At 31.6% G+C, this 14,244-nt stretch overlaps 2 protein-coding genes across 2 annotated transcripts; one reads left to right on the top strand and one right to left on the bottom strand.

Annotated features, from left to right (window-relative positions):
* The first annotated feature begins 4,186 nt into the window (after positions 1 to 4,186).
* Positions 4,187 to 10,669, top strand: LOC112716437 (SNF1-related protein kinase catalytic subunit alpha KIN10). The gene is made up of 11 exons (XM_025768345.3): positions 4,187 to 4,437; positions 6,003 to 6,204; positions 6,524 to 6,708; positions 6,789 to 6,971; positions 7,057 to 7,188; positions 7,704 to 7,889; positions 8,454 to 8,543; positions 8,612 to 8,695; positions 8,991 to 9,128; positions 9,517 to 9,756; positions 10,181 to 10,669. The coding sequence occupies exons 2-11, from the start codon at positions 6,012 to 6,014 to the stop codon at positions 10,292 to 10,294; spliced, it is 1,545 nt and encodes a 514-aa protein (XP_025624130.1). The 5' UTR covers positions 4,187 to 4,437; positions 6,003 to 6,011; the 3' UTR covers positions 10,295 to 10,669.
* A 2,197-nt stretch (positions 10,670 to 12,866) lies between these two features.
* On the bottom strand, positions 12,867 to 14,244 carry LOC112718353 (ethylene-responsive transcription factor ERN1-like). Its single transcript, XM_025770131.3, has one exon. The coding sequence runs from the start codon at positions 14,135 to 14,137 to the stop codon at positions 12,983 to 12,985; it is 1,155 nt and encodes a 384-aa protein (XP_025625916.1). The 5' UTR covers positions 14,138 to 14,244; the 3' UTR covers positions 12,867 to 12,982.

Raw genomic sequence — 14,244 nt, 5'->3', positions numbered from 1 at the left:
AATAAATTATAACAATATATTGATATTTTATAAATAATTAAGTAGAAACTAACCTTTTATAAATATTTTAAATATTTTTTAATTATATAAATTACTAATAATACTATCTATTCTATACTCATTTTAATTATATTGGTCAAAAATAAAGTTAGATATATCTTATTTAATTGTGTTCAAGTGTATCGAAAAAAATATTTTTATATTTTTATTAAAACAAAAATAAATACAACATATATTATGTCTGAAATGTATTTAACACCTAAATAATGGATACACAACTTAACTAAGTTTCTATTATTCCTAGATTTGGATTACTAAAACACTTGATGATGAATGCAAAACAGTTATTACTCTATTGGATTCGAATCGGTAGTAATGGTAGTTTATTTCTCCAACAAACCAACATTCAAATTACTATTTGATGCAATTTGTGAGTAATTCGAACCAACTAGATTCGAATTATTTGATTATGGAGTTCGAACCAACCTGATTCGAATTACATAGAAGTGTCCTTTAACTGATTCGTGACAAAATTTTCAGTTTGGCTGATTCACGTGATTATCTTGCTCCATTGGCTTATTTTCTTTTTTTGTTCTTATTATAGTGTATGTGATGGTTTTATTTTGCATGCATATTTATTCAATAGTGCACTTAATTATATATAGTAGTTTTGTATTATCAGACATATTATCAATTCATCTTTTTTATTTATTAAATATATACGTAAAATTTTAATAAATGTTATATTAATTAATATGATAAACATCTTATATTTAATATTTTAACAAAAATAAAATTTAGATTCAAATTTTAAAAACAATTATATTAGATGTACCAAAAAAAAAAACTACCAAATCTAACTTATATATGTCCTATGTTAGAAATTTTGCACTTTTCTATATCCAATCTTGTTAGACTTTATAAGACTTGAAAAAATAACCTAAACTTTTGCCAAAGTTGTGAACCTTAAACTCTGAAGATTGAATTACAACTCCTTAATTTTTGGTGATGCTTACTTTGTGGCTTAAATTGACTATGCACTTTTTGTGTGTGTGAAAATTAGGTGCACTTATTTAATGGTTCTCAACAAATCTCAATATATAGTATATTAAAAAACTAACAGTAATATAACAATAAAAATAGAATTATAGGTGTTGGTTAAAACAAATAAATAAATTCCTTTTTAAATTTATAAAATATCCACTAAATAATAATAATACATATATAAGATAAAAATATATCACAATATATTATTGGTGAAATTTTAAATATAATAATAAAAAATAATATTATATCACATTGTGCGGTTTAAATAGGATTAGATTGGTTTTAAGAAGTATATATGAAATCCGATCTAATCTATGTGGTTTGTCAAAAATATAATTCAATCAAATCCAAATTAGCATGGTTTTAATTGGTTTTTGGTTTAGATTGAATCGAATGAGTAGTTCAATTCGGATCGGTTTGGATTTGAATACCTCTAACTCTTAAAAATTGAGATGAGACTCAAATTGACCCCTAAAATTATAATTGACTCAATTCACTACTCAAAATTTACAATAGTAACTCACGTTAGTCTCTAAACTAATTTCCATAAATAGCGTGTTGATTTTATATGTTAACTTGCTAAGATTTCGACTCCTCGCCTAAATTCTATGTGACTAAGACCTATTAGACTTTCTAGAAGCTTGACTGACTCCCTAATATTCTCATGAAGACGATAATAAAAAGTTCAATTTGAAAATTTTGCAGCTCCAGCAGCAACAATTAAACTTCTAGAGCTCTAATAAATTTTGATCACATAAACTCTGGGTGAAGAATTCAAATCACAACAAATTAATGTATTAAAAACACGTCGTTAATGAAGATTAGTTCAAAGGTTAATGTTTATAAATTTTGGAGTCTAATTTTAGTCTATTGAAATTGTAAGGATAAAATTGAATTCGACTTCAAATTTTAGGGGTGCTAACTTGACTAATTGAGGGCTCATCCTTAAACGCTCCTTGCTAAGTATGGAGTGCTGCACACCTTGTGAATTTGTTAAATCTAAACTCTTCATTTATTATATTTTATTTGAATGGCCTGGATTTAAAAAGGTAACCTGTTAATCAGGTTAATTATTTTTTTTACAAATTTTAAATTTTTTTGGCAAGTCTCAGATATTGGGATGAAGTTCAAAATAAAAAATTAGTATATAAATATTAAAAATAATATGTCTGTACAAAAAAAAAGTTATTGGACTTTAGAATTAAAATAAATAATACATAAAAAATAAGTTAAAAATTCATATACTAAATCCAAAAAAAAGATATATTAGAATCTTAAAAAAAAATATTAAATATATATTATGTATATAATATTAAAATTTAAATAAATTTTGTTTTGTGTGAAATAAAATATAATATTAAATATAAACACAATGATAAAAAAATTGTGTTATATATATATATAATATTAAAATTTAAATAAATTTTGTTTTATGTGAAATAAAATTATAATATTAAATATAAATACAATGATAAAAAATTTTGTATTATATATATATATATATATATATATATATAATTTTATTTTGTGTGAAACAAAATTAAAACATTAAACATGAACAGAATGATAAAAGATTTAGTACTATATAAATTTAATTAAAAAAATATTTATACAACGTAAAAAGCAAATAAACATATAATAATTTTATTTTGTACGAAACAAAAATTCATATAAAAAAATATTTATATAATTTTTTATTAACAATTTTTTATTGAAATATGTTATTTTATTATATTTATAATATATTATTGGGATAATTATATTATTTTAGTTAATATATATTATTTAGAAAAATATTTAAAATTTATTATTTTGTATTAAGAATATTATTAAAAATATATTATTATTTTTTCTTAAAATAACATTTTCTTTTCTTTCGTTCAAATACTGTGACAACAAAATTTTTTGTGTAATTGCTTCTACTCAATAAATATTATATTCATTTATTTTTATATTGTATGTAAAATAAATAATTAATGTTTAAAAAAGTTAATAAAGGAAAGAAGTATTTTTTTTTACCAATTCTTAGGTGAATATAAAGAGATTATGTCATTTGAACTATAATTCATTGGTAAAGAAAGAAATACTCTTAATTATATATTAAATAGAATAATTATTTATTAGGCTCATTTTTATACAAATAAAAATTTTTCTTAGTTTTATATCTGTAATATTTTATACCAATTAGCTTCAGAATTTAATTATTTTTTGAATAAATTAATAAAAAAATAATACAAATAATTGTTTAACTATAATTGTATTTTAATTTTTTATTCTATTACGTACACGTTGAGGTTAATTTGAAATAAAAGATAATAGATTTGTTGTAACTGCCATGCATATTGTGCTTTGACTGCGTCGTCATCTGAGAATCATGCGCCTTCATGGAAACCGGCTTCTTCTACAGAATCCGTTTTGCGTTTGGAGTTAGCTAACCAGCAGTGGCGACAGACATTTTCTATGGCAGCAATTTTTCGGACTTTGATGGTCATTTATGGTAGAAGTGGGATAGGGTGGGTTCAAGAGCGTCAAAATCTATAGCTAGCTAAAATGATAGTGGAAGCACCTGCCATCAAACAAAACAGTGAAAATATTTGAAGACATCACATCGACAATAACAGAATAACAGAGGAATTAGTCTTTTTGTTAGTGCTGGTTTGTTTGTTCAGCCCATGAAAAAAAAAATAATAACAATAATAAATAAATTAAATTTACCTGATAACTTTTGATAGTAGGTTAACTTTTAAGGAGTGCTGCACTCCCTACTTTATCTGGAGTGCACTAGCTTTCGCCCTAATTGAGTATCAACTATTAATTTTATACGAAAACAATTGCATATGAGTTTTTTAGTTATTGAAAAATAAATTTTAATAATACAATAATAAATTTTAGGAAAATATTTTATACCAAAATTAGCTATTAAAGTTAGTTATTAGTATAAAATATATGTTATAATATAAATATATATTAAAAATAAATTAAATCACATATATATTTATACACAAATATATTGGTAGTTAATTTTAGTGATTGATTTTAATGTACGAATAATATTTTTAGATTTTTTTAATTAAAGAAAACAAAAAAAAAGTGATGCCTCACGTGGCCTACATAGACGACATTACCTAAGTGGGGCCCCGCAAACGCAAAACGCAGTGTCGTTTGCCACCTATCTTAGTGACCTTACCATTTTGCGTGCACCGTTGCAGTAGCGTCGCAGTTAACAAACGCCAAAGGATCGAAAGGAAACGAAAGGAGAACACAAAATGGTTCCTTCGTCCGTACCACCTCTCATCGTTCCCAATTCGCAACTTTAGGGTTTTCTACGAACCCCGCCATTGGCAATTTCTTCGAAGAACAAGCTCCTTTGTCGCTTGACATATTCAATCGGTGAGGCTTCGAGTTTCCTCATTTTCCGATTGTGTAGTTTTTTTTTTATGGTTTTGTTTGATTCTGGCTTGTATTTATGTGTTGACTGGCGTTGTTCGGTGATTGTTGAAATGAACCCCGGTTGTTATTGTTGGAATATTCTGATTATGTGGTTTGTGTATGGATCTGGATTTGCGTTGAATGATTGCGTATCTCGTTGTGTTTCGGATTATTACTAAAACTAGATGAATTTCAATGGCTAGTTCTATTTGGATTTGTCGACTTGAGCTTATAAGATGGTTTTTCCTATTTCTTTCTGGATGAAGTTGGTATAGATTGCGAGCTCTATTATCGATGTTATTGCTGATAGCTAAATAAGAAATTAGAGGGTGTAGAAGGCAGCCTTTCTTATCTGTTGAGAGGGTTGGATTTGATGGTACATGGTGGTAGTCAAAAGGAATGTAGCAAGGTGTGGCTTGGAGTAGAAGAAGGAGGGTTGTCAAAGGAGATAAGTGGCCTTATAATAAACCTGGGGGTTTTAACCCAGTTAGTGCCACTGTTAGCAAGCTAGTTAGTTGGCTGGACTTTTTGGAATTTCTGACAGCTATGAGTAATTGCTTGATCCACATGGGCCTCATTGGAGGTACAGCACATCGACCATCAAGAACTGCGGGCACCCATTCCAGAACCTCATCTTGGCCATTACATGCTTCTTTCAACTTGTTTGACTAAATGGGAAGTCATTTCCACTTGTAATATTTTATTGATTAGTAGTTCTTATGTCAACTTTTTAACTTCTTCACTAACTAACTATTAGGAAAGAGTGTATTCCTTCCTAAGTTGTGCATCAATCACGGGCAATGCTGAAGATAATTTAACAAAGTCAATGATGCTTTGAGAGCTATCTTGGTATTTTACACCTGCCTTTTGCTATTTAGATGGATTGGTTTGGTATTGTGGGTTTCTAACGGTTACCAGTTTGACGCTAAAGGTTCATATCTCTTGTAATTCACAAAGGCATGCCTAAGTCACTAGATGTGCACGCTTCATTGAAGGGACTGGTTGCCCCAACTAATAAGAGGCATCCCTTCTGGTTCTGGTGGCTACCCTCAGTGCTTCTGCCGTGCCTTTTTCGGGCTTTGATCATACTAACCTTCATTCATCTGTAGGAACATTCCACATGTATGAACTGTTAAAGGAAATAATGGGAAGGAAGAAAATATAGCTAATATATTTTTCTTACATTACTGACCCCTCCCTTTGTTATAATAATCTTATTAGTTTATATGTTGTTTGGCACTGTCTTAGTTTCTATCATTATAGAAAGATTTGCTAAAAGCAAAATGTTTGTTTTATTTTCAAATAAAATAGTTAGGATCTTATTTTCTCTAATTGCAATAATAATTAATAAAATTACGTTTCCTTAGTTTTGATAGTGTTAATTAAACTCCCCTTTTTGTTTTTTGCAAGCATGTTCCATTCCATATCCAATAAAAGCTTCCATCTAGTTTGCATATTCTATAGATGTTTGTGTATTATTATTCGTCTAATATTTAATTTCCTTTCTTCCTGATTTTTGCCTCTAGATTTGAAAAATGGATGGACCAACTGGCCGAGGTAGTGGAACAGGTGTAGACATGTTTCTGCCAAATTATAAGCTGGGAAAAACACTTGGCATTGGGTCCTTTGGCAAAGTGAAAATAGCAGAGCATGTTTTGACGGGCCATAAAGTTGCCATAAAGATTCTTAACCGCCGCAAGATTAAGAACATGGAAATGGAAGAAAAAGGTCTTTACTGGTTTTGTACAAATAGTCTTTATTCTTTAAGTATCCGTGCGAATTGATTTTTATTGCTTTTTAGTTTAATTGAATGTGAAGGGGAGCCTTGGAGCAATGGTTGAGTTGTCTCCGGGTGACCTCTCAAGGTCACGGGTTCCAGCTGTGGAAACAGCCACTGATGTAATTATCAGGTTATGCTGCGTACATTACACCCTTTGGGTGTGGCCCTTCCCCGGACCTTGCGATAACACCGGATGCTTGTGCACCGGGCTGCCCTTTTTAGTTTAATTGAATGTGCTGATCGTTTTTCCCCTTTAATTTGTTGTAGTAAGAAGAGAAATAAAAATTCTGAGATTGTTCATGCATCCTCACATCATCCGTCTTTATGAAGTCATAGAAACGCCAACAGACATATATGTTGTTATGGAATATGTAAAATCAGGAGAACTATTTGATTATATAGTAGAAAAGGGCAGGCTGCAAGAAGATGAAGCCCGCAACTTTTTCCAGCAGGTATAATCTTCTACTAATTTGCTTACTTAATAAGGTTATGTTTGTTGCAGTGTTTAAGTTAATTCCTATTTTGGAAGCAGATAATCTCTGGTGTGGAGTACTGTCATAGGAATATGGTGGTACATAGAGACCTGAAACCTGAGAATTTGCTTTTAGACTCCAAATGCAATGTCAAGATTGCTGATTTTGGTTTAAGTAACATCATGCGGGATGGCCACTTTCTGAAGACAAGTTGTGGGAGCCCTAATTATGCTGCTCCAGAGGTTTGTAAATCTTTCAATTTTCATGGAATAGGTTAATAATATATTTGGTTATTCATATTTCCTTGTTAAATGTTATTTTACACAGGTTATCTCTGGGAAATTGTATGCTGGACCTGAAGTAGATGTCTGGAGCTGTGGTGTAATTCTATATGCCCTTCTCTGTGGCACACTTCCCTTTGATGATGAAAACATTCCGAACCTCTTCAAGAAAATAAAGGTATTATTGATCTTAATTTAATCATTGTACTTCTCTTAACTTTTTCTTTTTGTGGGTGGAAAGGACTGAGATTTCATAGAAATATCATCTCAAATCATTTTCTTAGTTGGTTTTGAGCTGTGGTCTTGAGACATGTAGTAGTAGGATACATTGGGAAGGAACATTGAGGAAATATGCTAAAGTATTTTGCTGGTTCTTGCAACCACCCAGGGTAATGGAATTGTTTGGTCCATGTTGTCTTACACTCATTCGTGCTGTGATCAAATGATTTTCATCTGATCTCTGCTTCATGATTCTGATTGCATGGTGATTTCAGCATGTAAAATTTCCGGTCACATGCTAAAGTATCATAATGACAACTTGAACAAAACCATTATGGTATACAATATTATTATATATTATATTAATAATTCTTATTTATCAACCCATCAGTCAAATGGGATCTATTTCTTCAAAGATGTTATCTGCAAGGAGATTTAAGATTTTAATTTGCTTCTAATTCTGCTTTCTTAAAGGGTGGCATATACACCCTTCCTAGTCATCTATCACCTGGTGCTAGAGATTTGATACCAAGGATGCTTGTGGTGGATCCCATGAAGAGGATGACTATACCTGAAATACGTCAACACCCATGGTTCCAAGCTCGTCTTCCGCGATATTTAGCAGTGCCACCACCTGATACAATGCAACAAGCCAAAAAGGTTTGACTGTTACATGTTTCTGAATTTGTCTTCTTGTGGATTTTTAATGCTTACATGATTGCCAACTGCCGGGTATTTGTTGGAAAAAAGCTGCATATTTTTGTCAACGAGTTATCTTGGAACTATATCATTATTATTCATTAGTAGGTCAAGATTCATTCTTACAGTGGTGTTGGGTGAGGTGAAATCAGACATGTGCTGAATTGTTCTAAGCTTAGGTCAAAGAAAGAATTAAATGCATCTTTCCTTCTTTAGTAATCACTGGCTCATGACAGTAGTAGTAATGCTGCAGATACTTGCTCTATTTTTCTTTTCTATTATCTGTTTTCATGATTCTGTGTTGTCTATTACTTTTGAGTTGAAGTGCGTGGATTTGAACATTGGCTCTTTGTGTTCTGGTTTCTTTTCATATTTATATGCATGTTAGGATTTTAAACTGGGTATGTGTTTTTAGACATTTAAGTATTACATTTGCATACATATCACATATGATATGGTATTTGTTACTTGATATATTATAATCAGTTCATATATACAAAATCCACCAATATCATGGTTTTGCAGATTGACGAAGAGCTACTTCAGGAAGTGGTTAATATGGGATTTGACAGAAATCAATTGGTTGAATCTCTACGCAACAGGATCCAAAATGAGGTCTGTACCCTTCATTCTCTCCTTTTGTGTCTTCCTGATTGTCTCTTATTACTATCTATGTATTTCAGGGTACTGTGGCATACTACTTGTTATTGGATAACCGGTTCCGTGTTTCTAGCGGCTATCTTGGAGCTGAGTTTCAAGAGACTATGGTGGGTTTCTTTTCCCTCTAATTGCTCAAGATCTCTTCATTTGTCCATCTTAAATGAAGTGATCTGACTTTTTAACTTGCTTCTAACTTTATACCCATGTCAAATGGGCAGCAGTCCAATATTTCTTTCTGCACTCCATGTGATGGAATCTATCTTTCTAGCTAGAATGAGTTCCTATGGATTTTGTGCTGGAGTTGTAGGTTTTCTGTTCTTGGTATTAGATTTCTTTGTTTTTCTCTTTTCAAATAGGATTTTGTGCAAAGCTTATTTTTGGTTTTATAATGTAACTGTTTAGGATGCTGGTTTCAATCGTAATCATTCCACTGAAGTTTCTTCTCCAGTTGCTGGGCACCGCTTTCCAGGTTATATGGACTATCAAGTAGGAATGAGACCACAGATCCCTGTTGAGAGAAAATGGGCCCTTGGGCTTCAGGTGCAGTGTTTTACTTCTTGGCTATTTACACAACTGGATTCAGTGATATGCAGTTGTTATTTCACTTGTTTTATTCAATTGATGCCATCAATAGATAATGAATTAATGATGATTTCTAGCTGTTAGAGGAAATAATAGTTTTATCAAGTCTGTGATTGTCTAACTGGTTCCAGATCTCTGGTTAGTTTAGGGAATCAGAATTGTTGACTAAACGTGTTCCTTATGCAATATGTAATTCATTTCTCTCAGGATGTGCACATAAGCTGTTGGTCTCTAAATCATTGTAGTTGATAGTTGCTGCTAGAAACATTAAGTTTTGATTTATTTGTGTTGGCAGTTGCACCTGACTAACGTATTCAAATTGTTGATATTTGTTAATTTGTGATAGTCTCGAGCCCATCCCCGTGAAATAATGACCGAGGTCCTTAAAGCTCTGCAAGAATTAAATGTTTGCTGGAAGAAGATAGGGCATTACAACATGAAATGCAGATGGGTTGCTGGTATTCCTGGTCATCAGGAAGGAATGGTTAACAATTCTCTGCATAGTAACCATTACTTCGGGAATGACTCCAACATCATTGAGAATGATGCTGTTTGCAAGTCAAATGTGGTCAAGTTTGAAGTGCAGGTATTTATCCTGATACTATAATATCCATTGCTCTTGGATTTAGATGAAATGTCATTTAGAGTTATAGTACTATAGTAGTACCTTTTTATTTTTCATGCACATGATCAGGAATCAAGATGGAATCCTTGATGTAGGAAATTTTAAGCCTCAGCCAAATGGATCTTAAAACTACTTTCCTTTGCCCCTCCACCTACCAAGTTACTAGACAGTTAAATATGTTTAAGCCATTGTAGCTATTCTTGAGTTTCTGGAGGTTGTTTCCGAATAATTCCTTTTGATTGCTATCATGTGATGTTATATTAGTATTGCACTACATGTTTTGGAGGTAGAGATTCTCTTTTTAAATACTGTATTTTTTTGTCATTATTGGGTTGATTCCCCCCTCCTTCCCGTTTAAACTAATATGTTAAACATCATTTTACAGCTCTACAAAACTCGTGAGGATAAGTATCTGCTTGACCTTCAGAGGGTTCAGGGCCCGCAGTTTCTTTTCTTGGATCTTTGTGCTGCTTTCCTTGCACAGCTACGTGTTCTCTAATCATAGCACCTGACAAGGGAGAGATTTGGATTACGCTGCATCCTAATAAGAAGCTTACGTTGTACATATAACCACTTTTAGAATGGGTTTTGTCTTGTCTGTATGTACATTTTAGTATTGCCCTTGTTTTTTGTTATGGGTGATCATGATTAGGTGGCAATCATAAACATGGCATTCGCTTCCTTAATCATGGCGTATTACTATGACTCGGTCATCCATTTTCATGGTGAATTGAGTTTCCTCAATCCCATGGAATCTTGGGGTCATGTTGAAGAACAAACGATACCCCCAACAGACATGACTATTTATGGTATTGAACCTAGTTGTTGTAAATGACTGCTGCTGTTAGCTTGGAAGCAGAGGGGTTTGTGTTTTTGTCTAGGCCTTTTCATGCTTAGCCTTTTGCCCCCGCTCCCCGTCAAAGGTTTCAAAGTTATTTGGTAGGTTTGTGTTTTTTTTCTCTAATGCTGTCTTGTGATGAATTAAGTATTTGGTTTGAGAATGGATCTTTCCAATTGGAAAATTCACTTGACATGACATAACCATTCCAAGTGTTGGTTTTCATCATTCGTTGGTCCATTTTTTTGCCCCACGAAAGTATCCAATCAATGATAAAAATTCATGCTAAAACATGGTCGAGTGAATTTTCATGGATTTTTCAATGGAAATGTTTTACTTATAGTTTGGTCTAATACTTGACGTGGTGGGTTCGTTTTGCCTAGTGCTCAACTGCTCATGTTTCCAACATGTATTACATCTCTTTGTGGAAACTCAATTACTGCTGAAAGGTGATAACCACAAATCCTACTGTTTTCTTCAAATATATAAATCTTAGATGTACTACTCATTTCTTCAAAGTTGAAACGAAGGCGACATTAAATTTTAAACTCTTTCACTTTTTTTATTGTGTTTACAGGTGTAAATATTTTGAATAGATCATTATGTTAATATCTAGAATACAAAATATCAATAAAGTAAACTCGGTTAAACTTGACAATGCTAACACACGTGAATTAATTTGTGAAGATGCGAAAATTGCTCAAACTGAAAGAGTCACTAGTCAAGTTTGTTTCTAATTTAAGGATTTTATCTATCTATCTATCTATCTATCTATTATAATGTATTAAAAGAAGTCCAAAGTAGTGTTATAGTGAATAAATAAAACATAAGGTGTTAAGTTTCATATCAAATTGTTAGGTCATTTATTGCATCAACATAAAAAAACATCTATCTTAAAACTCTATTATAGATATAGATAATAGCGTTTATATAATCATTTTAGCATTAATCTTATAATTTTACACACTAAATGATCTAATTCTATAAAAAAATATAGTATAAAAAATGTTAATTCATATCAATAGTCTAAATTTTAATATTGCATATTTTATTTGGTAAAAAAATTCATTTTATGAAAATATTTTTATCAATCTATCTATCAATTTATTTATAATGTATAGGAAAATTAAATAATAATACAATGAATTCTGACATATTAAATAACTTCTAATATTGTGACAAACATTTTAGTGAAATTGTCATTTTATAAATTTTCTATCATTACATTACTTTTTATTCTTTTTATATAGTGTTTAACCTTATTTTTATTTTATTTTATTTTATTTATTCTTTATTTCTATGTAAGTTATTCTATACCTTTAGTAGTAATATTAATTTTTTTATTAGATATAAATTGATTAATAAAATTGAATTTATTCTCTTTTTTTATTCTCACTTTTATTCATGTCTACTAATGAATCAACATTCACTTGACACATCTTCTTTATCTCCTCTCACATAATCTTATGTCTCTCACTCTTTCTCTTCTATCTTTGCTAATATTTTACATAATTATTTGAAAAATTTGGTTGATGACCATAATTCTTTATTTCAGTTTGCTAAACAATTTTCTCATTATATGCTGGGTGATGAACGTCTAAACACTATAATCTACGGTGTTCTTCAATATTTTTAATTTTTTTTTCTATTTTTGATCTAACTATGTTTATCAATTGGATATCTATATATCACTTTTTTCTTCAACAATTTATATTTTTCAATATTATTTAGTTGTAATAATAATGTTGAAAATACATAATATCATAATTCATGAAAAAACAAATATTTTTAATTATTGAAACATTATATTCATATTTGCATTATATTCATCCTTGTGCTATAGTATTTAACTTTGTTAAATATATGTATTAGATGAACTCTTTCAAACACTAAAATATATAATGTATTTACAACTAGATTTAAGATGAATTTTAAAGATTTTTTTTATTAAATAGTTTTTTTTATATATAATTAATTTATTTTAGTTATGCACAATTCAAGTATTAAAATTAAAAAATAAATAAATAAAAGTACACTATTTATGACACATAGTTCAAACTTCAAAAGTATTTTATGATGCAATATTATGTAATGAGTAATAAATAGAAATAAAATATCGACTTAACTATTTTAATGAATTGAAAATATAATTTATATGTTAATACAAAATCTGATGTTACAACACATAAAAGTGAGCAAAATTAAAATCTTAGTTGAGTAAAGCACCCACTGTAACTCCATCAAGATTGCCATTAGTGAAATAGATATTTGGAAAACCAAAGTATAAGTTACTTAAAATTAAATTATGACTATTACAAACTCATTGTTCCATTTTCCTTTTCCAGCAAGTTAACAATTCAAATAGGGGAAAGATTTTGTGTAAATTGGTGAAAGATCTAGTGAGCTCCAAAACAAGAGCTCTGCATCAACAACACTTGATGATGACGACGACGACGATGACGACGACGACGAAGGTGAAGAAGAAGAGGAATTCATGTCAATTGGCATTGGTTGATCAATATTTTCTTCTTCTTTGTCATCATCAATCTTCTTCTCTTGTTTGTTTTTGTTACAAGCCATTTGAAGGCTTGTCAATTGGTCAGCCATGGAAATTCCGGTTCTACCCTTTTCAAGTTTCAACTTCAAGCATTCAGGTATTCCATTGAAGGCATAGAGTGAAGCTGAGAACTTTCTCTCATACTTCATTCTCTTCAAGCACTCAGGTATGCCGTAGTTCTCTGCTTCCACAGCTTCATCCATCTCCTCCGCCATCTCGAACGGCGAGTAATAGCCGCTCGGCGGCGCAGAGATGTTGTCAAGAAACGCGAAATCTGCATAGCTTTGGAGGCCGAAATCCGAGCTTTCTCCTTCGCTGTCGTCGTCGCTCGCCGGCTTGTAATCCGTGCTGTTGTTGTGGTCGGCCAAGCAAGATTCAAAGCTGCTTGTGATGTAATCAATCCGTGCAGCGTTGTCGACGAATTCGACGTTGCTTGCGCCGTAATCTTCCTCATTGAGGAGGTCATTGAACTGATCAATTGAGAATTCTGCTGAATTAGTCCCTCCACATGCCTCCACTTGTTGAATTTCTTGATTGATAAGAACAGAATTCGAAGCAGAACAAGTGTTGTTCCTTTCCTTAAGCCTCTGAAGGAGCAGATTTGTGATCTTTGAAGACAGGGCAGGGCTTGTGGAGGATTGAGAACAAGGCCAGAAGTTTGTTCTTGTGTTGGCGCCGCGAAGAAGGCACGCCGCCTCGTCATAAGCTCTGGCAGCTTCTTCTGCAGTGTCGAAGGTTCCAAGCCAGACTCTTATCTTCTGAATTGTGTCCTTAATCTCGGCCACCCATCTTCCGGACGGCCTCTGCCGGACGCCAACGTAGCGCTTCCTTGCCCTCCTCGCTCCACCAAGCACTGCAGCTTGCTTCACCATCTCCTCCCATCCCAAACTTCCCTCAATTATGTTCCCCTCTTCCACTACTTCAATGCTCTTTCTCTTCCTTGCCATTAAAAAAGTACTAAAACTTTTTCTAAGGTAATGAAACTTGTAGCCTCTAAAGTTGTGTTTATTTGAAAGTTTTTGAGGGAATTGAAAGTTGTAAGATTATAGAATGT

The sequence above is a fragment of the Arachis hypogaea genome, chromosome 10, assembly GCF_003086295.3.
Source record: "Arachis hypogaea cultivar Tifrunner chromosome 10, arahy.Tifrunner.gnm2.J5K5, whole genome shotgun sequence".
Taxonomy (NCBI): Eukaryota; Viridiplantae; Streptophyta; class Magnoliopsida; order Fabales; family Fabaceae; genus Arachis; species Arachis hypogaea.
This window is presented reverse-complemented; position numbering and strand designations above follow the sequence as displayed.